Below are 25,157 nucleotides of genomic sequence, written 5' to 3'. Positions count from 1 at the left end.
GACCAGCATCTCCGCCTCGTCTTCCGCCTGTAACGCAGCCTGCAGCCGAGATCCAGCTCCGCCATCAAGCCGCGTTGAAATCCCGGCGTCTCCCCGTTGATCCCGCGGCCACCCACCTGTTGGGAATTGTATCCTAAATGTCAATCGTCAGCATGTTGATGATTAAATGAATTGACAAATCAATAAAGTATTTTTTGGCATTATTCATCATTTTACATCTTCAAATGAACTCTTATATGATGAAGTCCTTAGGACTTATTAATGATAAAGGAGGATTTATCTTCGAGTCCTTAAACTAGTTCGCGACTAAATAATATGTTGTTACAAGGACGACAGCATTATCAAGATTAGGTCGTTGTGTGACATATACGTTGGTTGTCCTCTTAACCAAGGAGTGTGGAGACACTGGTATGCCACACAGGTGAAGTGTAGGAGTATATTTCACTAAACGTGACCAATTCCGGAACGCTCTACTGTCAAGAGATGTTCCGAGTGGATATGGGTATAAGTTTGGCCCTCTGACCTGAGACCGCAACTTGTGACTAGCAAGCAACTCATTGTACTTTGGTACCGGACTACCTGAATTTCTAATTCAGTGACGGAAGGTCACTGGGTGCAGTCAAGTACTTGCGTAGTCAGTTGTGAGTCGAGATGGAATTGACCCCTCCTGAAAACAGAAGATAATGTCTTGTGATTAATTTAGCAAAATCTTGGCCAGGGTAATCCCAGTGAGGAGTCACGGGATATCTAAAGTTAATCACATAATGGATGTACTAATTATAGGGTTGACAGTGAGCTCTAAGTCATCCTGGCATTAGGAGTCAAAGGGATTGAATTATACAGTAACCATAGTTCAAGGTTCCAGAATATTTGCTTCGCATATATTCGGCCTATCCGGACGTCGGGTACCATTGCTAGATGGTCACATCGATTAGTGTAGGAAGTCGTTCCTATACTACCGGCTTAGGTTCGAACCCATGAGGTCACACGCATAGAAAATTCCTGATTGATCAAGAAGGCTGATGAATGATTAAGAATCATTCAGGGGTAATTTGGTCAATTCGATTGGCAAATTATCTTATAAAATAATTAAAGTAATTATCAGAGGATTGAATAGTAATTAAATTGCTAATGAACTCAATTGGAATGAGTAATTAGACTAAGGATGAGCCAAATTGAATTAGATTCAATTCTGGGCTCAATCAGGGTTTTTGACCTGATTGGATTAGGTCTGAATCAAGAGGACTTAGGTTGACCAAATTAAATTAGATTAAATTTGTGCTTAATTAAGGATTGACCTAATTGGATTAGGTTCAACCCATGGTAATTGGATCATTCTAATTGTTAGGATTTAATTAAATTAAATGGGTTTGATCTGAAACTGTTCGGATCTTGAAATTCACTTGTCACATATCCATGCAAGGCGCCATAAATTGATTTTTCATATGATTAATAATTAATTTAATTTATTTAATGGTGCCATGGGACACTTGGCAACATCAGGGACCTCTTTCATCATTATATGGGTCGAAATGGAGAGATAAATTCATGAAAAGAATTGGATAAGATCAAATTCTCTCTCTTCATGACATATGTCATCCTTATCTTTATCTCACTTCTAATTAAGGTTGAATTTCGAATTTAATCACCACAAAATCACCACGTGACCCTCTAATCTGATTGGGGGCATGGGAATTTCGAAATTGAAAGAGGGAAGTGGCAACATGATGAATGGTTTAGATTAGATCAAGCTTCATCATGTAATGGCACATGAACTTGAATTTTGAATTCAAAATTCAAAACCCCACAAAATCCTCCACAAATATGGGATGGTTGGATGAAGTTAGGTGGGAGAGCAACATTAAAAGGACCTCCATCAGCTGGTGGTCGAATTCAAGAAAAAAAGAGAGAAAAAGAAGAAGAAAAAAGGGAAAAGGAAAGAGAGGAACCCTAGTTCATGCGTGGAAAAATTCTGCATTCAATCTAGCCGATTTCTTCCTCCTCTAAGTCCATCGTGCCATTAGTGTTAGGGTTCCCTGACAAGAGTCTTTAGATCAGATCTAAATCCTCTTCAATCCCTTTAAACCTTTCCTCCAAGTTCTTCCAAGAAGGTGGATCAAAAGTTGATAGCGTTGGGAAGATCAAATTTCAGCCTCAAGAACTTCTGCGCAAGCTAGCACTTCCGCAAGATTGGATCTCTTCAAGAACTTCGCGTGGACTTCTCGTAGAGGCCATTCGTATGCGTGGCTGCGAAGTCGAGGATCAGATCCACAAGCTTCATCCATCATAAAAGGTATTAATCCTACATTAATCTTTTATTATGGTGTCAAGATCTAGGTCTGATTCTCCGAGGTTTTACCCTTTTTTGGGGCTCCTCACGGAGATATCTCCAGAATCCATTCAATGGATATTCGAAGATTAATCGGAATAGAGTTCTTAAGTTTCAGATCTGATAGTTAATCATGCATGAAAGTTTTAGCATAATTGTTTAAACGATTCCGGCATAATCCTATGTGTTCTTAATGTGCTGATTTCCAGATTTGATCTTGTAAGCATGCATGAATTAAATTGTTTGATTCATTTTTCCGCTGCGTTTTTGAAACTTAAAAAGAACTACGTATGGCTTGATCCCCCTTATGAAGGGGTACGTAGGCAACCCGATCAGGTTCAGCCATGGTTTTCAAAAAAAAAAAAAAATCAGCATGCTTAACACCGAAGAACCTAGGATTCACTTTCAGTGGTATCAGAGACAGGTTCATGTTTAAACTTTTATGTTTTAATTTTTGTAATTAAATCTGAAATCATGAGCATGCTTAGATTAGATCTAAAGTATTTTTTATGATTGATTTAATTGCTGATTATGCATGATTAACTAGATCTGAAATTTTGGATGCATATGATGCATGTTTGTGTTAAGATTTGTAACATAAATAAATCTGAAATCATAATATTGTTTAGATTAGATCTAAATAAAATTTGTGATTCATATGATCTCTGATTTTAATGAATAAATCAGATCTGAAAATAAAAGTGAAAAAATAAATACATAAGATGTATGTTGTTTGTATTAATTCATGTTGTTATGTATATGTGATGCATGAACATTAAATATAATGACTTAAACATGAATTAAATCTGATTACATGTGATTAATTATAAAAACTCAGGTCTGAAAATATGTTTTAAGAACTGAAAGATTGTAATTAATATGTAATTAAAAATAAATATGCAATGATCAAAACTTTCATAAGTCTAAACTTAATTGAGAATTAAGTATTATGAAATAGAATTGTAACTCAATTAATTGACATTGCATAATTATTTGGGCATATGGGTTAGCTTGAATCAAGTTTCTAGGATTGGGTTAGACCTAAGGTTAGAATCATACATGGACAAATAGAATTAATTGATCAAATCTAATTAAGTAGTAATTAGATTAGGTCAAGGAAATTCTAGGTCAATTTACAATAGTTGTAGATGGATCAAGTCCATGTCTTTGATTAGACCAAGATGGAACTTGATTTAGGCTCAGAGGTGTAGCCCGAGTCATTTGAGTAATCAAATCGAAATTGATTAACCAGTCGGTGTCTAAGGTAAGTTTGGCAGTTTTGACCGGTGGTTTTTAATTGGGAGCTACTCGCACTGATTCGTCTTTGTCGAGTTAATGGCATATCCCTTCCACCGATCTCACTTACCTGGCCGACATGGTCAATCACATTTTGATTGGATCACTTAATGATTCGAGTTAGCCCATGCCTATAAAGAAAATCAGTTTGACTGATTTAGGTGCCTCCTTAACCGGTTTGAGTCTAATCTGATTTGGTGAAGTCAGTGGAAGAAATTAGACTAACCGGATCTTCTTATCTATCCTAATTAAGAAATCCTCTAAAATTATTAGGTCCTTAAAATGAAATGGTTATGGGGATAACTAGGTCATAGCCTCCCATTAAGTTGGGTGATAATGGGTCCAATGTTTTGATAATTATTGGAGGCGCGACACGCCTGGTACTTATCAAGCATTGGAATTGTCATTCAATATATGATGAGTTAAGTGTACCTTCAATAGACGGTCAGGTGAGCCGAGCCACACTCGGGCTTGATCGTCTATTAGTTGATTAGACTTAACCCTATCATTTAATGGTTGGACGTGACTAGGGTATTCGGTGGAGGCGCCACACGCCTGCCGAAGAACCTAGGGCAAAATTATCACTAGAAGTTGCTTGGTGAAGCAACTGGTTTAGAACCTACCAATAGGTGCATATGGGTTAGCCGAGCCACACTCGGGCCTATATGCGATCTATTGGGTTCTAGTGCCCACTAAAGAATTAGGAGTAATTTTTCGAATTGGAGGTAGAGGCTACCAATTTGTATAAAATAGTGGGAGTATCTTTAGACTAAAGTCCAAGTCTACTGTGTTTAGTCAATTCATATACTAATAGCCAAATTTTCTTTTATGTAGAAATGGCCACAAGTTTGTCACTTCGCTTATTATTGGATAATGACAAGTTGACTGGTCCTAACTTCAATAATTGGTATAGAAAGCTGAAAACTCAGCATAGTCAGACCAAAAGGATTAAGGATGACCAAAGTCAGGCAGAATGCTTCTATTGTAAGAAGCAGAGGCATTGGAAGAGGAATTGTCCTCAGTACCTTACCTCACTTGACCCGAATAGGCTAAGCAAGAGAAAAGGGCAATCAGTTGCTGATCAAGGTATTTATATGATAACACCTTGTAATTTTTCTATATGTGATAATTCGACCTGGGTATTAGATACTGGAAGTCCGTTTAATATATGCAATTCGTTGCAAGGACTTCAGGTCAATGAGAGATTTGAAAACAGCGAGAGATTTCTGAATGTTGGAGATGGAAGATCTGTTCCAGTTCTAGCTTTAGGAAATCTCAAACTTATTTTCAATTCTCATTTAGTTGTTTTAAGTGATTGTCACTATTGTCCTACATTCTTATTGAATGTAATTTCCGTAGGCCTTTTGGCCATGAACGGTTATGAAATTTCAATAAAGAAATGTTCTTGTGATATCATTATGAATGGTGTTACTGTAATGAATGGACAATTAAGCAATGGCATCTACTTGTTATCACAACCTGTTAATGTAATGTACATGTCAAGTAAGCGTCCTAGAATAGATAATGTCACGGATGTCTACCTTTGGCATCATAGGCTAGGTCATATTAACAAGAACAGGATGAACAGGTTAAGTAAAGAGGGAATCCTCAATGTTAATGATTGTGAATCATTGACAACCTGTGAGTCATGTCTTCTTGGTAAGATGACCAAATCACCTTTTACCGGAAAAGGTGAACGAGCCAGTGACTTATTGACCCTTGTACATTCTGATGTATGTGGGCCAATGAGCACAAATGCTAGAGGTGGGTATTCATATTTCATTACGTTTACAGACGACCTTTCTAGGTATGGTTATGTCTATTTAATGAGACATAAATCTGAATCATTTGAAATGTTCAAATTATATCGTAATGAAGTAAAAAAACAAACTGGAAAGAGTATTAAAACTCTTCGATCAGATCGAGGAGGTGAATACCTCACCAGTGAGTTTTTGACATATCTAGGAGAAAATGGGATTCTCTCTCAATGGACTCCTCCTGGTACACCACAGTATAACGGTGTATCAGAAAGGAGAAATCGAACTCTGTTAGACATGGTTCGATCCATGATGGGGTTTGCTGATCTGCCCATATTCTTTTGGGGATATGCTCTTGAGTCAGCCTGCTACATTCTAAATAAGGTTCCAAGTAAGTCTGTAAATAAAACACCACATGAGATGTGGACTGGACGTAAGCTGATGCTCTCTCACCTTAGGGTTTGAGGGTGTCCGGCGTATGTCAAACGTTTGAAGACAGACAAACTTGAACCAAAGTCTGACAAATGTTTCTTTGTTGGTTATCCTAAAGAAACTAAAGGATATTACTTCTACTTTGCTAAAGAACAAAAGTTGTTCGTAAGCAATAGAGCTGTTTTCTTAGAGAAAGAATTCCTTAGTGAAGGAACTAAAAGCTCTAATATTGAGCTTAGGGAAGTTCAACATGTAGAAGATTCGACACCATCTACTAAACTAGTTGAGTCGGATTTGATTAGATCAGATCCAGAACCCATATTAGATGCACCATTAAGGCGATCGGGTAGAGTACCACGTCAGCCGGACAGATACTACGGTTTCTTGGTCCGGGACAGGGATCCTATCGAACTTGATGAAAATGATGAGGATCCGATCACATATATGGATGCAATGCAGAGGTATGACTCTGATAAATGGCTTGGAGCCATGCAATCCGAATTGGAATCCATGAAGGTCAATGATGTATGGACATTAGTTGACCCACCCAAAGGGATTAAACCCATAGGGTGTAAGTGGATTTTCAAAAGAAAACGGGGTGCAGACGGAAAAGTAGAGACTTATAAAGCCCGTCTGGTTGCCAAGGGATATCGTCAACATTATGGTATTGACTATGACGAGACATTTTCTTCTGTGGCAATGCTCAAATCCATTCGGATTATGCTTGCGATAGCAGCACACTTAGATTATGAGATCTGGCAGATGGATGTTAAAACCGCTTTTCTAAATGAATATTTAGAAGAGGAGGTGTATATGATGCAACCTGAAGGTTTTATATCTGCAGATAAGTCTAAGGTGTGCAAGCTTCAAAAATCCATTTATGGATTAAAGCAAGCTTCACGGAGTTGGAACATACGATTTGATAAGGTGATCAAATCATATGGCTTCATTAAGAATGAAGAGGAACCTTGCATTTATAAATGGGCAAATGGTTCAGTTATCATATTTTTTGTTTTGTATGTGGATGACATTCTTTTAATCGGGAATGACATTCCTGCATTACAAGGAATAAAGGTTTGGCTATCATCTCAATTTGCCATGAAGGATTTGGGAGAAGCATCTTACATCCTAGGGATGAAGATCTATAGAGATAGATCTAAAAGATTGCTTGGATTATCCCAATCCACATACATTGATACTATACTGAAGAGGTTCAGTATGATTAATTCCAAGAAAGGCTATCTTTCAATGGGCCATGGAATTAACCTCTCTAAAAGGGATTGTCCGACAACCTCTCAAGAAAGAGAGAGTATGGATAGAATTCCATATGCTTCGGCAGTGGGATCTATAATGTATGCCATGACATGTACTAGACCAGACGTGGCATACTCACTAGGAGTAGTGAGCAGATACCAGTCTGATCCAGGTAGCAACCACTGGAAGGTTGTAAAAACCATCCTTAAGTATTTGAGAAATACTAAAGATCAGTGGCTGGTCTACGGTGATTCTGACTTAAAACTTGAGGGATATACCGACTCAAGTTTTCAGTCAGATCAAGATGATAGCAAGAGTGTGTCGGGATATATCTTTACTCTTAAGGGTGGGGCCATCTGCTGGAAGAGTTCCAAGCAGCATACAGTGGCAGATTCTACATGTGAAGCAGAATACATCGCAGCATCTGATGCAGCCAAGGAAGCTGTATGGTTGCGCAAGTTCATCACCGAGCTGGGAGTGGCACCTTCCATTGATGGTCCAGTTCCTATATTTTGTGATAACACTGGAGCCATAGCTCAGGCAAAGGAACCTAAAGCACATCAGCGGACCAAGCATATTCTGCGACGCTATCATCTGGTTCGAGAGATTATAGAACGAGGTGATATTGATCTTCAGAAGATTGACACAAAAGAAAATCTGGCTGACCCATTTACCAAAGTCCTCGGCATCAAAGAGTTCAACGAACACAAGTCGAAGATGGGTATTAGATACTGTGCCGATTGGCTTTAGGCTAAGTGGGAGTTGTTGAATTGTATCCTAAATGTCAATCGTCAGCATGTTGATGATTAAATGAATTGACAAATCAATAAAGTATTTTTTGGCATTATTCATCATTTTACATCTTCAAATGAACTCTTATATGATGAAGTCCTTAGGACTTATTAATGATAAAGGAGGATTTATCTTCGAGTCCTTAAACTAGTTCGCGACCAAATGATATGTTGTAACAAGGACGACAGCATTATCAAGATTAGGTCGTTGTGTGATATATACGTTGGTTGTCCTCTTAACCAAGGAGTGTGGAGACACTGGTATGCCACACAGGTGAAGTGTAGGAGTATATTTCACTGAACGTGACCAATTCCGGAATGCTCTACTGTCAAGAGATGTTCCGAGTGGATATGGGTATAAGTTTGGCCCTCTGACCTGAGACCGCAACTTGTGACTAGCAAGCAACTCATTGTACTTTGGTACCGGACTACCTAGATTTCTAATTCAGTGACGGAAGGTCACTGGCAGCAGTCAAGTACTTGCGTAGTCAGTTGTGAGTCGAGATGGAATTGACCCCTCCTGGAAATAGGAGATAATGTCTTGTGATTAATTTAGCAAAACCTTGGCCAGGGTAATCCCAGTGAGGAGTCACGGGATATCTAAAGTTAATCACATAATGGATGTACTAATTATAAGGTTGACAGTGAGCTCTAAGTCATCCTGGCATTAGGAGTCAAAGGGATTGAATTATACAGTAACTATAGTTCAAGGTTCCAGAATATTTGCTTCGCATATATTCGGCCTATCCAGACGTCGGGTACCATTGCTAGATGGTCACATCGATTAGTGTAGGAAGTCGTTCCTATACTACCGGCTTAGGTTCGAACCTATGAGGTCACACGCATAGAAGATTCCTGATTGATCAAGAAGGCTGATGAATGATTAAGAATCATTCAGGGATAATTTGGTCAATTCGATTGGCAAATTATCTTATAAAATAATTAAAGTAATTATCGGAGGATTGATTAGTAATTAGATTGCTAATGAACTCAATTGGAATGAGTAATTAGACTAAGGATGAGCCAAATTGAATTAGATTCAATTCTGGGCTCAATCAGGGTTTTTGACCTGATTGGATTAGGTCTGAATTAAGAGGACTTAGGTTGACCAAATTAAATTAGATTAAATTTGTGCTTAATTAGGGTTGACCTAATTGGATTAGGTTCAACCCATGGTAATTGGATCATTCTAATTGTTAGGATTTAATTAAATTAAATGGGTTTGATCTGAAACTGTTCGGATCTTGAAATCCACTTGTCACATATCCATGCAAGGCGCCATAAATTGATTTTTAATATGATTAATAATTAATTTAATTTATTTAATGGTGCCATGGGACACTTGGCAACATCAGGGACCTCTTTCATCATTAGATGGGTCGAAATGGAGAGATAAATTCATGAAAAGAATTGGATAAGATCAAATTCTCTCTCTTCATGACATATGTCATCCTTATCTTTATCTAACTTCTAATTAAGGTTGAATTTCGAATTTAATCACCACAAAATCATCACGTGACCCTCTAATCTGATTGGGGGCATGGGAATTTCGAAATTGAAAGAGGAAAGTGGCAACATGATGAATGGTTTAGATTAGATCAAGCTTCATCATGTAATGGCACATGAACTTGAATTTTGAATTCAAAATTCAAAACCCCACAAAATCCTCCACAAATATGGGATGGTTGGCATGAAGTTAGGTGGGAGAGCAACATTAAAAGGACCTCCATCAGCTGGTGGTCGAATTCAAGAAAAAAAGAGAGAAAAAGAAGAAGAAAAAAGGAAAAAAGGAAAGAGAGGAACCCTAGTTCATGCGTGGAAAAATTCTGCATTCAATCTAGCCGATTTCTTCCTCCTCTAAGTCCATTGTGCCATTAGTGTTAGGGGTCCCTGACAAGAGTCTTTAGATCAGATCTAAATCCTCTTCAATTCCTTTAAACCTTTCCTCCAAGTTCTTCCAAGAAGGCGGATCAAAAGTTGATAGCGTTGGGAAGATCAAATTTCAGCCTCAAGAAATTCTGCGCAAGCTAGCACTTCCGCAGGATTGGATCTCTTCAAGAACTTCGCGTGGACTTCTCGTAGAGGCCATTCGTGTGCGTGGCTGCGAAGTCGAGGATCAGATCCACAAGCTTCATCCATCATAAAAGGTATTAATCCTACATTAATCTTTTATTATGGTGTCAAGATCTAGGTCTGATTCTTCGAGGTTTTACCCTCTTTTGGGGCTCCTCACGGAGATATCTCCAGAATCCATTCAATGGATATTCGGAGATTAATCGGAATAGAGTTCTTAAGTTTCAGATCTGATAGTTAATCATGCATGAAAGTTTTAGCATAATTGTTTAAATGATTCTGGCATAATCCTATGTGTTCTTAATGTGCTGATTTCTAGATTTGATCTTGTAAGCATGCATGAATTAAATTGTTTGATTCATTTTTCCGCTACGTTTTTGAAACTTAAAAAGAACTACGTATGGCTTGATCCCCCTTATGAAGGGGTACGTAGGCAACCCGATCAGGTTCAGCCATGGTTTTCAAAAAAAAAAAAAAAACAGCATGCTTAACATCGAAGAACCTAGGATTCACTTTCACCACCGTCCGCAGCGTCCTCCCGACGATCCCGCGACCAAATCCGCCGGCGACCAGTCCTCCGTGATTCCAGTCGGCCGCAATCAGCCGCGTGCCCACCGTGCCCATGCGGTCGACTCTTCCCAGCAGCGGAGATCCGGCCCCTTCGCCATCACCGCGTGCGGCGTCTTCTCCTCCAAGATCAGCGAACCAGCCGCGTCGAAATCCCAGCATCATCGCCCAGTCTTCCGCCCGTGGCGCATCCGGAGCGACCAGATCCCCCGCCACTTCCTCAGTCGGCACCTCTCTCCGCCATCACCGACCAGATCCCGCGGCCCCTCTTCCTCCTCTCCCGCGATCTGCATCCCGGCACCACGCCCCGGAATCAGCCGCCGTGATTCCTTCTTCCCTCTCTCCGCGTGCGCCGAACGGCTATAAAAGGAGGGAGGGGGCGTTCGATGGAAGGGGGAGCTCGGTTGAGAAGAAAAAAACGGGGAGACCCCTGTTTCGGTGAAGAGAAGAAGCCACCAGCTGAGAGAAAAGAGAGAAAAAGAAATAAAAAAAGAGAGAAAAAGGGGGGAAAGAGAATATTTTGTGATATATTGGGAATAATGGGAGGTGAAGGCTTTCATTTGAAGATGGGAGGTCGTTCGGAAGCCATGCTTGGCTAAACATCCAATCTAGGGCTGGATGAAGCCCTAGCAATGTATCAGGGCATTGTGGTTCTTATTTTTTTTTATTATTTTGGAGCTTGTTTAAATTCTTATCTTCAATGAAATATTTTTTTTATGATGTTTAAACCTTGAGCATGCCATTTACTATTCGTGTTTGCTAAAGTAGTCTAAGATAATCCATGCCTAGGAAGATGAGGTGTGCTGCACCCTAGATTAGCATACTTAGGTAGACACTTCATGCTATACCGAAGATGGATTTTCCTAAAACTCTCTATATTTTTATTTTAAAAGTCTTGTAGCCAATTTGCATGCCTCTCCAAAAGATAAAAATTAAGAACACAATCCCTAATGCCATGCTACGCGGTGGATTCCAAACCCTAGATCCATCTACTTTGATAAATTTCAATTCGTACTCATAGATTAATTTAGTTAAATCAAGTTAGCAAATTCTTCTTCGTGATTTATTTTTAAAAGAAAAATAACTTGTTTCCAATCTCTATGGACCGACACCCGTAATCACTATCCTACAGGATGCGTGGTTTATTTTTGAACTTGAAAGAACCGATCACACACTAGTTAAAAAAAGCCTTCTGCAAGAAAATTATTTGTTGTCATTATAATAATATTTATGAAAGCAAAAAAATAAATTTTCTGTAAAAAAATTAAACATAGCGTTGGCCCAAGGAAAAAAGAAATCTAAGTTTCACAAACTAAGAATGACCCATCCTAAATCCTATCTCAAGTTGTCCAGCATTACACTGAAAATTTACGCATTACAGTTCTAATAGATTTTCTTATGGCTGCTGCAGTGTGGGTTACTTCAATTAGCATAATGTTCAACTCACTTACCATATAGAAATGTGAGTGGGTCTTTAAGATTTCAGCAATGGAAGTATCTTCCGCAAAATTTTTGCTCACCATTATAGACGTCATGGTGAATCCCCACTATGCTAATATGATTAAAGCGATAATCAGCAACATAAAAGAAGCAATATTATTCAAGTCATGATTGTAGCTATTTGTCAAAAACATAACAAATAATGGTCAGCGACCTGAAAGTAGCTATGTTACTTTCCACTATACCTAAATTGGCAAAATGAAATCATACTCGCATTACTAGTTGGTTTTGAACTAATTGTGGCTTTCGCATATTGGTTAAGTCACCCATCTATTGGCGAACTCTGATGAGCACAGAAATAACTTTGGCTTCCCCGACCAACACATGTGTTAGCAAACTCGGATAGCTATAAAACTAATTTCAGCTTTTTTGAGCTATGGAGTGTCACATGTGCTAGCAAACTCTAGTGCGCAAGTGTCTAATTTTGGGTTCCATCACTTTGGTGACTACCACTTGTCCAAGTAAAATCTGGTGACTATCAAACAAATTTTGGCTTTCATAGTTAATAGAGTGCAAATAAAGTCCAAAAATAGTTAGTTAATTAGTGCGAAACTAACGTTTTCTTTCGAACATTGGGGACCACCACTAATACTAACAAATTCTGGTAAGTGCTGAACAAATTTTGGCTGTCGTGACTAGATGATTCCCACTTGTCCTCATAGATATCTGATGCATATAAAATATAGATGGATTTCAATGATAATTGTGGCAATAAAGTTCAAACACTCCAATGAACCTGACCTATTTAATATTCGCTTTTCTTTTTTATAAAAATGGACTAACTCATTATCAAATCTACTTTATGATCAGTTTTTGATTTGATGAGTTGTTAAGTGCAACTTAAATAACTAACCTATGATGATCGAACGATTCTGGCTTGCCTAACGTCATGACTATAACTCATCCCTATGGCTACTGTGGTGTGGGTTACTTCAATTAGCATAATGTTCAACTCACTTACCATATAGAAATATGAGTGGGTCTTTAAGATTTCAGCAATGGAAGTATCTTCCGCAAAATTTTTGCTCACCATTATAGATGTCATGGTGAATCCCCACTATGCTGATATGATTAAAGTGATAATTAGCAACATAAAAGAAGCAATATTATTGAAGTCATGATTGCAGCTATTTGCCAAAAACATAACAAATAATGGTCAGCAACCAGAAAGGAGTTATGTCATTTTCCACTATACCCATATTGGCAAAATGAAATCATACTCGCTTTACTAGTTGGTTTTGAACTAATTGTGTTTTTCGCATATTGGCTAAGTCACCCATCCATTGGCGAACACTGATGAGCATAGAAATAACTTTGGCTTCCCCGAATTAGTGACCAACACATGTGTTAGCAAACTCAGATAGCTATAAAACTAATTTCAGCTTTTTTGAGCAACGGAGTGTCACATGTGCTAGCAAACTCTAGTGCACAAGTTACTAATTTTGGGTTCCATCACTTTGGTGACTACCACTTGTCCAAGTAAAATCTGGTGACTATCAAACAAATTTTGGCTTTCATAGTTAATAGAGTGCAAATAAAGTTCAAAAAATTGTTAGTTAATTAGTGCGAAACTAACTTTTTCTTTCATGCATAGGGGACCACCACGAATACTAACAAATTCTGGTAAGTGCTGAACAAATTTTGGCTGTTGTGACCAGATGATTCCCACTTGTCCTCATAGATATCTAATGCATATAAAATATAGATGGATTTCAATGATAATTGTGGCAATAAAGTTCAAACACTTCGCTGAGCCAGACCTATTTAATATTCGCTTTTCTTTTTTATAAAAATGGATTAGCTCATTATCAAATCAACTTCATGATCAGTTTTTGATTTGATGAGTTGTTAAGTGCAACTTGAATAACTAACCTATGATGATCGAACGAATTCTAGCTTTCCTGACATCATGACTATTACTCATCCTTATGGCTACTGCAGAGTGGGTTACTTCAATTAGCATAATGTTCAACTTACTTACCATATAGAAATGTAAGTGGGTCTTTAAGATTTCAGCAATGGAAGTATCTTCCGCAAAATTTTTGCTCACCATTATAGATGTCATGGTGAATCGCCACTATGCTGATATGATTAAAGTGATAATTAGCAACATGAAAGAAGCAATATTATTGAAATCATGATTGCAGCTATTTGCCAAAAACATAACAAATAATGGTCAGCGACCTGAAAGTAGCCATGTCATTTTCCACTATACCTATATTGGCAAAATGAAATCATACCCGCTCTACTAGTTGGTTTTGAACTAATTGTGGCTTTCGCATATTGGTTAAGTCACCCATCTATTAGCGAACTCTGATGAGGATAGAAATAACTTTGGCTTCCCCGAATTAGTGACCAACACATGTGTTAGCAAACTCAGATAGCTATAAAACTAATTTCAGCTTTTTTGAGCAATAGAGTGTCACATGTGCTAGCAAACTCTAGTGCACAAGTAACTAATTTAGGGTTCCATCACTTTGGTGACTACCACTTGTCCAAGCAAAATCTGGTGACTATCAAACGAATTTTGGCTTTCATAGTTAATAGAGTGCAAATAAAGTCCAAAAATTGTTAGTTAATTAGTGCGAAACTAACTTTTTCTTTCATACATTGGGGACCACCACTAATACTAACAAATTCTAGTAAGTGTTGAACAAGTTTTGGCTGTCGGGACCAGATGATTCCCACTTGTCCTCATAGATATCTGATGCATATAAAATATAGAAGGATTTCAAGGATAATTGTGGGAATAAAGTTTGAACACTCCGCTGAACCTGACCAATATAATATTCGCTTTTCTCTTGTATAAAAATGGACCAGCTCATTATCAAATCAACTTCATCATCTGTTTTTGATTTGATGAGTTGTTAAATGGAACTTGAATAACTAACCTATGATGATCGAACGAATTCTAGCTTTCCTGACGTCATGACTGTTACTCATCCTTGCGAGCTGTTATGGCCAACAAATTTGTTTGTATCTTTCATAGCTAATTGATTACTAGTTGTTAATGCAATATGCATGAAGACAAATAGCTAAAACGCTCCGTAGTTGTGCACTTCCCTAGACCGCAACTCTCTCTGACCCATTATAAATTGGGATTCTACTCCACTACCTTTCTATTGCAACCCAATCGTTAAACTTCTTTGAAAACCAAGACCATGGCACCCCCTACCACACTCGTTGCAGTTCCGCCCGTCATTACTCTATCCAACCACAAAGAGGTGAATCGCTTCTTAGAGCCCACCCTCTCCAAATTCAATGCACCACCATCCTCCACCTCTGCCATCCCGATCATCAACCTCCAAGGCCTTAACGACCCATTGGCTAAAGCTGGCATCATAGAGGCTATAGACAAGGCTTGTGCCGAATGGGGTCTCTTCCTCGTTGTCAACCATGGCATCGAGACATCGATAATAGAGGGAATGCTTGAGGCTGCCAAGGCCTTTTTTGCCCTCCCGCAGGAAGAGAAGATGAAATATATGTCAAAGGATGGCACAAACTTTGTGAACTACATTTCGCAGCCTGACCATAGCTGGCGGGAAGTTCTCCGCCACCAAGGCCGCCCTGCCAATGAAGAGATCATCCACCTGTGGCCCTCGAAACCCTCCAATTATAGGGATGCAGCCAAAGTATTCTTGGAGGCAACCTGGCAACTAGCTACGAGGTTGGAAAGGGCCATTTACGAAAAGTTAGGCAAAGATGAAGAGTATGTTGAAGGCATGATAAGAGAAGGGTTCCAATACTTGTTATGCAACTATTACCCATCATGCCCCCAGCCCCACCTGGCTCTTGGAATGGGGCCCCACACAGATCAATGCCTCATTGGGGTCCTCATGGATAACAATGTTGATGGTCTACAACTAAGGCACGAGGGTAAATGGGTCACTGTTCCACATGTGCCTGCCGCCCTCGTGGTTTTCCTAGGTAAGTCCATGGAAAGGGCAAGTGATGGGAGGTACAAGGCTGCAGAACACCAAGTAGTGGTAAACGAGAAAACGACTCGAATTTCATTGGCGGTTGGCAACGGGCCTGAGATCAAAGGTTTTGACACTATGAAACATATTTAGAGGATTGCGGGGTGGTGTTCCTTCATCTCACTTATCTCGGGTCAAATAATCGCAGGAGCATGCTAGATCCTGCGTGTTATCGAGTCTACCATTTTGGTGTTAGTTTGTTGATTGTCCATGTCTACCATGTTTCATAATCAAGTCAATTTTATGAGTCCGTAAATTTATGATGGTCATCTTAGCAGAGTTAAGTTCGTATTGCTGCATCAACAAACTCTTTTATCCTAAGATGTTTCTCTTTTCATCAATTCAAAGTTCAATATTTGTGATATCAAAAGTTGGACATGAGGAGTATCAGTAATGTTCTTTAAGATTCTCTCTTACTTTGACCTTCATAGAGAAACTTTGTATACGAAGACTTTGTTGGCATGGTTATATAAAGTCTCCTAGAATCGTCCATATGAATCGTAGGCTTTTTTATCTTTTTTTTTTGTCGGGGTATGGGAGGGGTTTGAGAGATGGCAATTATTAAGGGTGAGAAACTTGTGACAGTCTACATGTACATTATTTTGAGAAAATTTTGTCTTGGTTCATACAGAGCACAAACGTTAAAAATATGGATAAGCAAAGTACTAATGAAGAAAATGGAAAATTGTGTTGCATGTTTTTTTCGAATTGCGGGTGGGAAACTTGTGATAGTCTACATGTACATTGTTTTGAGAAAATTTTGTCTTGGTTCATATAGAGCGCGAACACTAAAAATATGGATAAGCAAAGTACTAATGAAGAAAATGGAAAATCGTGTTGCATGTTTTTTTCGAAAAAAATAGTTTGGGTATATACAGGAGTGGATCTATACTCTAACCATCTATTGTTGGGCAATATAGAATATAAAATGTGGTGCTTCCAACAATTTGTTCCAAAACAAATTTTCAGTATTTAATCCAAATTTTATGCTCCTTCTATTGGAAAATTTGAGCTCTTGCTAAGTTTACCACAGTGGGAAGCTCAAATAGAAACTTTGTCCCAAAGGAGAAATGAAATGATTCCTTCAACTTGCTCAACTCAAACATCTTAAATAAAATAATAATTAATAAGAATTCTAGAAAGTAGGGTGCTAAGCCCTTTCCTTTGGTTAATTTTTTATGATATGTAAACACTATGTACAATCATAGGTGGAACATAGAGTTTATGCTCTTTATTATAAGCTTTTATTGCCACTGATAATGGTGGATGAAGTGGAAGCATTTAGACACTTTAAGCCTAAAACAATAAGATGGTATACTAATTTTATAGAATCTAAAAGTTGAATGGAAGGGTAAAACAATCCAATTGTTGGTGCATAAAGGAATCGTCCCAAATGACACTTAGGAGGATATTTGTTGCCGGAAAATTAATTTATAATTTGCCTGATTCGAGATGGAGTTAACCAGCGCCACATCATAGAGGTTGGGATTCGAAAGCTGCAAGAGATTCTGAACTCGAACTTAGGGATTGGTAGCATTAAATAATAGCTCAATATCAATGTAGAGAAAAAATGCTGGCCCAGAATGGATCTTTGCATCAAAAATCAGTGCAGCTAGTTGGGCCTAAATTTTCATCAACATGCTTGCCCAAATACAAGCTAGAAGGCCTAATCAGGCTACCCAAGTCTATCCTATGATAGCATTCATCTAATTAAAACTATCGAAAAGAAAACATTGGAAAAAACCTGCATGAAAAGACATTGATGGGACCAAAGAAATCCCAAGATGCAAAAGAAATGTCTCCAGAACCAAAATAAGTTTTTCAAGAAAATGAATTGTCATTTTTGGTAAAAAAATTTACCGTTTTTAGAAAAAGGTTCTCCCTCGACCATTATATGCTTGAGCTTATGAATACTATAAGACAATTTCACATGTAGATCAACTTGTATATTTGAACATTTGTTACCAAATATGCAAATCAATTACTTAAATGTGTGATTGTTTCGTAGTAGGGACATCAACTGAGCTAAATGTGCAACTGATTGAAAGGGGGGCACACTAGTTAAAAAAGCCTTTGGCAAGAAAATTATTCGTTGTCATTATAATAATATTTATGAAAGCAAAAAAATAAATTTTCTGTAAAAAAATTAAACATAGCGTTGGCCCAAGGAAAAAAGAAATCTAAGTTTCACAAACAAAGAATGACCCATCCCAAATCCTATCTCAAGTTGTCCAGCATTACACTGAAAATTTATGCATTACAGTTCTAATAGATTTTCTTATGGCTGCTGCAGTGTGGGTTACTTCAATTAGCATAATGTTCAACTCACTTACCATATAGAAATGTGAGTGGGTCTTCAATATTTCAGCAATGGAAGTATCTTCCGCAAAATTTTTGCTCACCATTATAGATGTCATGGTGAATCCCCACTATGCTGATATGATTAAAGCGATAATTAGCAACATAAAAGAAGCAATATTATTCGAGTCATGATTGTAGCTATTTGCCAAAAACATAACAAATAATGGTCAGCGACCTGAAAGTAGCTATGTTACTTTCCACTATACCTAAATTGGCAAAATGAAATCATACTTGCTTTACTAGTTGGTTTTGAACTAATTATGGTTTTCGCATATTGGTTAAGTCACCCATCTATTGGCGAACTCTGATGAGCATAGAAATAACTTTGGCTTCCCCGACCAACACATGTGTTAGCAAACTCGGATAGCTATAAAACTAATTTCAGCTTTTTTGAGCAACGGAGTGTCACATGTGCTAGCAAACTCTAGTGCACAAGTGTCTAATTTTGGGTTCCATCACTTTGGTGACTACCACTTGTCCAAGTAAAATCTGGTGACTATCAAACGAATTTTGGCTTTTATAGTTAATAGAGTGCAAATAAAGTCCAAAAATAGTTAGTTAATTAGTGCGAAACTAACCTTTTCTTTAAAACATTGGGGACCACCACCAATACTAACAAATTCTGGTAAGTGCTGAACTAATTTTGGCTGTCGTGACTAGATGATTCCCACTTGTCCTCATAGATATCTGATGCATATAAAATATAGATGGATTTCAATGATAATTGTGGCAATAAAGTTCAAACACTCCGCTGAACCTGACCTATTTAATATTTGCTTTTCTTTTTTATAAAAATGGACCAACTCATTATCAAATCTACTTCATGATCAGTTTTTGATTTGATGAGTTGTTAAGTGCAACTTAAATAACTAAACTATGATGATCGAACGAATTTTGGCTTTCCTGACGTCATGACTATTACTCATCCCTATGGCTACTGTGGTGTGGGTTCCTTCAATTAGCATAATGTTCAACTCACTTACCATATAGAAATATGAGTGGGTCTTTAAGATTTCAGCAATGGAAGTATCTTCTGCAAAATTTTTGCTCACCATTATAGATGTCATGGTGAATCCCCACTATGCTGATATGATTAAAGCGATAATTAGCAACATGAAAGAAGCAATATTATTGAAGTCATGATTGCAGCTATTTGCCAAAAACATAACAAATAATGGTCAGCTACCTGAAAGCAGCTATGTTATTTTCCACTACACCCATATTGGCAAAATGAAATCATACTCGCTTTACTAGTTGGTTTTGAACTAATTGGGTTTTTCGTATATTGGCTAAGTCACCCATCCATTGGCGAACTCTGATGAGCATAGAAATAACTTTGGCTTCCCCGAATTAGTGACCAACACATGTGTTAGCAAACTCAGATAGCTATAAAACCAATTTCAGCTTTTTTGAGCAACGGAGTGTCACATGTGCTAGCAAACTCAAGTGCACAAGTAACTAATTTTGGGTTCCATCACATTGGTGACTACCACTTGTCCAAGTAAAATCTGGTGACTATCAAACGAATTTTGGCTTTCATAGTTAATAGAGTGCAAATAAAGTCCAAAAATTGTTAGTTAATTAGTGCGAAACTAACTTTTTCTTTCATGCATAGGGGACCACCACGAATACTAACAAATTCTGGTAAGTGCTGAACAAATTTTGGCTGTCGTGACCAGATGATTCCCACTTGTCCTCATAGATATCTAATGCATATAAAATATAGATGGATTTCAATGATAATTGTGGCAATAAAGTTCAAACACTCCGCTGAGCCAGACCTATTTAATATTCGCTTTTCTTTTTTATAAAAATGGATTAGCTCATTATCAAATCAACTTCATGATCAGTTTTTGATTTGATGAGTTGTTAAGTGCAACTTGAATGACTAAGCTATGTTGATCGAACGAATTCTAGCTTTTCTGACGCCATGACTATTACTCATCCTTATGGCTACTGCAGAGTCAGTTACTTCAATTAGCATAATGTTCAACTTACTTACCATATAGAAATGTGAGTGGGTCTTTAAGATTTCAGCAATGGAAGTATCTTTCGCAAAATTTTTGCTCACCATTATAGATGTCATGGTGAATCGCCACTATGCTGATATGATTAAAGTGATAATTAGCAACATGAAAGAAGCAATATTATTGAAATCATGATTGCATCTATTTGCAAAAAACATAACAAATAATGGTCAGCGACCTGAAAGTAGCCATGTCATTTTCCACTATACCTATATTGGCAAAATGAAATCATACCCGCTCTACTAGTTGGTTTTGAACTAATTGTGGCTTTCGCATATTGGTTAAGTCACCCATCTATTGGCGAACTCTGATGAGGATAGAAATAACTTTGGCTTCCCCGAATTAGTGACCAACACATGTGTTAGCAAACTCAGATAGCTATAAAACTAATTTCAGCTTTTTTGAGCAATAGAGTGTCACATGTGCTAGCAAACTCTAGTGCACAAGTAACTAATTTAGGGTTCCATCACTTTGGTGACTACCACTTGTCCAAGCAAAATCTGGTGACTATCAAACGAATTTTGGCTTTCATAGTTAATAGAGTGCAAATAAAGTCCAAAAATTGTTAGTTAATTAGTGCGAAACTAACTTTTTCTTTCATACATTGGGGACCACCACTAATAGTAACAAATTCTGGTAAGTGTGGAACAAATTTTGGCTGTCGGGACCAGATGATTCCCACTTGTCCTCATAGATATCTGATGCATATAAAATATAGAAGGATTTCAAGGATAATTGTGGGAATAAAGTTTGAACACTCCGCTGAACCTGACCTATATAATATTCGCTTTTCTTTTGTATAAAAATGGACCAGCTCATTATCAAATCAACTTCATCATCTGTTTTTTATTTGATGAGTTGTTAAATGGAACTTGAATAACTAACCTATGATGATCGAACGAATTCTAGCTTTCTTGACGTCATGACTATTACTCATCCTTGCGAGCTGTTATGGCCAACAAATTTGTTTGTATCTTTCATAGCTAATTGATTACTAGTTGTTAATGCAATATGCATGAAGACAAATAGCTAAAACGCTCCGTAGTTGTGCACTTCCCTAGACCGCAACTCTCTCTGACCCATTATAAATTGGGATTCTACTCCACTACCTTTCTATTGCAACCCAATCGTTAAACTTCTTTGAAAACCAAGACCATGGCACCCCCTACCACACTCGTTGCAGTTCCACCCGTCATTACTCTATCCAACCACAAAGAGGTGAATCGCTTCTTAGAGCCCACCCTCTCCAAATCCAATGCACCACCATCCTCCACCTCTGCCATCCCGATCATCAACCTCCAAGGCCTTAACGACCCATTGGCTAAAGCTGGCATCATAGAGGCTATAGACAAAGCTTGTGCCGAATGGGGTCTCTTCCTCGTTGTCAACCATGGCATCGAGACATCGATAATAGAGGGGATGCTTGAGGCTGCCAAGGCCTTTTTTGCCCTCCCACAGGAAGAGAAGATGAAATATATGTCAAAGGATGGCACAAACTTTGTGAACTACATTTCGCAGCCTGACCATAGCTGGCGGGAAGTTCTCCGCCACCAAGGCCGCCCTGCCAATGAAGAGATCATCCACCTGTGGCCCTCGAAACCCTCCAATTATAGGGATGCGGCCAAAGTATTCTTGGAGGCAACCTGGCAACTAGCTACGAGGTTGGAAAGGGCCATTTACGAAAAGTTAGGCAAAGATGAAGAGTATGTTGAAGGCATGATAAGAGAAGGGTTCCAATACTTGTTATGCAACTATTACCCATCATGCCCCCAGCCCCACCTGGCTCTTGGAATGGGGCCCCACACTGATCAATGCCTTATTGGGGTCCTCATGGATAACAATGTTGATGGTCTACAACTAAGGCACGAGGGTAAATGGGTCACTGTTCCACATGTGCCTGCCGCCCTCGTGGTTTTCCTAGGTAAGTCCATGGAAAGGGCAAGTGATGGGAGGTACAAGGCTGCAGAACACCAAGTAGTGGTAAATGAGAAAACGACTCGAATTTCATTGGCGGTTGGCAACGGGCCTGAGATCAAAGGTTTTGACACTATGAAACATATTTAGAGGATTGCGGGGTGGTGTTCCTTCGTCTCACTTATCTCGGGTCAAATAATCGCAGGAGCATGCTAGATCCTGCGTGTTATCGAGTCTACCATTTTGGTGTTAGTTTGTTGATTGTCTATGTCTACCATGTTTCATCATCAAGTCAATTTTATGAGTCCGTAAATTTATGATGGTCATCTTAGCAGAGTTAAGTTCGTATTGCTGCATCAACAAACTCTTTTATCCTAAGATGTTTCTCTTTTCATCAATTCAAAGTTCAATATTTGTGATATCAAAAGTTGGACATGAGGAGTATCAGTAATGTTCTTTAAGATTCTCTCTTACTTTGACCTTCATAGAGAAACTTTGTATACGTAGACTTTGTTGGCATGGTTTTATCAAGTCTCCTAGAATCGTCCATATGAATCGTAGGCTTTTTTATCTTTTTTTTTGTCGGGGTATGGGAGGGGTTTGAGAGATGGCAATTATTAAGGGTGAGAAACTTGTGACAGTCTACATGTACATTGTTTTGAGAAAATTTTGTCTTGGTTCATACAGAGCACGAACGTTAAAAATATGGATAAGCAAAGTACTAATGAAGAAAATGGAAAATTGTGTTGCATGTTTTTTTCGAATTGCGGGTGGGAAACTTGTGACAGTCTACATGTACATTGTTTTGAGAAAATTTTGTCTTGGTTCATATAGAGCGCGAACACTAAAAATATGGATAAGCAAAGTACTAATGAAGAAAATGGAAAATCGTGTTGCATGTTTTTTTTGAAAAAAATAGTTTGGGTATATACAGGAGTGGATCTATACTCTAACCATCTATTGTTGGGCAATATAGAATATAAAATGTGGTGCTTCCAACAATTTGTTCCAAAACAAATTTTTAGTATTTAATCCAAATTTTATGCTCCTTCTATTGGAAAATTTGAGCTCTTGCTAAGTTTACCACAGTGGGAAGCTCAAATAGAAACTTTGTCCCAAAGGAGAAATGAAATGATTCCTTCAACTTGCTCAACTCAAACCTCTTAAATAAAATAATAATTAATAAGAATTCTAGAAAGCAGGGTGCTAAGCCCTTTCCTTTGGTTAATTTTTTATGATATGTAAACACTATGTACAATCATAGGTGGAACATAGAGTTTATGCTCTTTATTATAAGCTTTTATTGCCACTGATAATGGTGGATGAAGTGGAAGCATTTAGACACCTTAAGCCTAAAACAGTAAGATGGTATACTAATTTTATAGAATCTAAAAGTTGAATGGAAGGGTAAAACAATCCAATTGTTGGTGCATAAAGGAATCGTCCCAAATGACACTTAGGAGGATATTTGTCGCCGGAAAATTAATTTATAATTTGCCTGATTCGAGATGGAGTTAACCAGTGCCACATCATAGAGGTTGGGATTCGAAAGCTGCAAGAGATTCTGAACTCGAGCTTAGGGATTGGTAGCATTAAATAATAGCTCAATATCAATGTAGAGAAAAAATGCTGGCCCAGAATGGATCTTTGCATCAAAAATCAGTGCAGCTAGTTGGGCCTAAATTTTCATCGACATGCCTGCCCAAATACAAGCTAGAAGGCCTAATTAGGCTACCCAAGTCTATCCTATGATAGCATTCATCTAATTAAAACTATCGAAAAGAAATCATTGGAAAAAACCTGCATGAAAAGACATTGATGGGACCAAAGAAATCCCAAGATGCAAAATAAATGTCTCCAGAACCAAAATAAGTTTTTCAAGAAAATGAATTGTCATTTTTGGTAAAAAAATTTACCGTTTTTAGAAAAAGGTTCTCCCTCAACCATTATATGCTTGAGCTTATGAATACTATAAGACAATTTCACATGTAGATCAACTTGTATATTTGAACATTTGTTACCAAATATGCGAATCAATTACTTAAACGTGTGATTGTTTCGTAGTAGGGACATCAACTGAGCTAAATGTGCAACTGAGTGAAAGGGGGGCACACTAGTTAAAAAAAGCCTTCTGCAAGAAAATTATTCGTTGTCATTATAATAATATTTATGAAAGCAAAAAAATAAATTTTTTGTAAAAAAATTAAACATAGCGTTGGCCCAAGGAAAAAAGAAATCTAAGTTTCACAAACTAAGAATGACCCATCCCAAATCCTATCTCAAGTTGTCCAGCATTACACTGAAAATTTATGCATTACAGTTCTAATAAATTTTCTTATGGCTGCTGCAGTGTGGGTTACTTCAACTAGCATAATGTTCAACTCACTTACCATATAGAAATGTGAGTGGGTCTTTAATATTTCAGCAATGGAAGTATCTTCCGCAAAATTTTTGCTCACCATTATAGATGTCATGGTGAATCCCCACTATGCTGATATGATTAAAGCGATAATTAGCAACATAAAAGAAGTAATATTATTCGAGTCATGATTGTAGCTATTTGCCAAAAATATAACAAATAATGGTCAGCGACCTGAAAGTAGCTATGTTACTTTCCACTATACCCAATTGGCAAAATGAAATCATACTCGCTTTACTAGTTGGTTTTGAACTAATTATGGTTTTCGCATATTGGTTAAGTCACCCATCTATTGGCGAACTCTGATGAGCATAGAAATAACTTGGGCTTCCCCGACCAACACATGAGTTAGCAAACTCGGATAGTTATAAAACTAATTTCAGCTTTTTTGAGCAACGGAGTGTCACATGTGCTAGCAAACTCTAGTGCACAAGTGTCTAATTTTGGGTTCCATCACTTT

General features: G+C 37.9%; 2 protein-coding genes across 2 annotated transcripts; both read left to right on the top strand.

Annotated features, from left to right (window-relative positions):
* Positions 1-15,115: 15,115 nt before the first annotated feature.
* Positions 15,116-16,380, top strand: LOC148702871 (fe(II)/2-oxoglutarate-dependent dioxygenase 4-like). The gene has a single exon (XM_088701092.2). It carries the CDS (start codon positions 15,161-15,163, stop codon positions 16,067-16,069), a length of 909 nt encoding a protein of 302 aa, XP_088557218.2. The 5' UTR covers positions 15,116-15,160; the 3' UTR covers positions 16,070-16,380.
* Positions 16,381-21,471: 5,091 nt separating this feature from the next.
* Positions 21,472-22,739, top strand: LOC148702872 (fe(II)/2-oxoglutarate-dependent dioxygenase 4-like). The gene has a single exon (XM_088700817.2). The coding sequence runs from the start codon at positions 21,520-21,522 to the stop codon at positions 22,426-22,428; it is 909 nt and encodes a 302-aa protein (XP_088556943.2). The 5' UTR covers positions 21,472-21,519; the 3' UTR covers positions 22,429-22,739.
* The last annotated feature ends 2,418 nt before the right edge of the window (positions 22,740-25,157 follow it).

This window comes from Phoenix dactylifera, chromosome 7 (assembly GCF_051530095.1).
Source record: "Phoenix dactylifera cultivar Ajwa chromosome 7, Ajwa_hap1_PhDact_Kaust_v1.1, whole genome shotgun sequence".
NCBI lineage: Eukaryota > Viridiplantae > Streptophyta > Magnoliopsida > Arecales > Arecaceae > Phoenix > Phoenix dactylifera.
This window is presented reverse-complemented; position numbering and strand designations above follow the sequence as displayed.

Excerpts from the sequence above, each read along its gene's own strand:
- LOC148702871 (XM_088701092.2), top strand. The coding sequence starts at position 15,161 with ATGGCACCCCCTACCACACTCGTTGCAGTTCCGCCCGTCATTACTCTA.
- LOC148702872 (XM_088700817.2), top strand. The coding sequence starts at position 21,520 with ATGGCACCCCCTACCACACTCGTTGCAGTTCCACCCGTCATTACTCTA.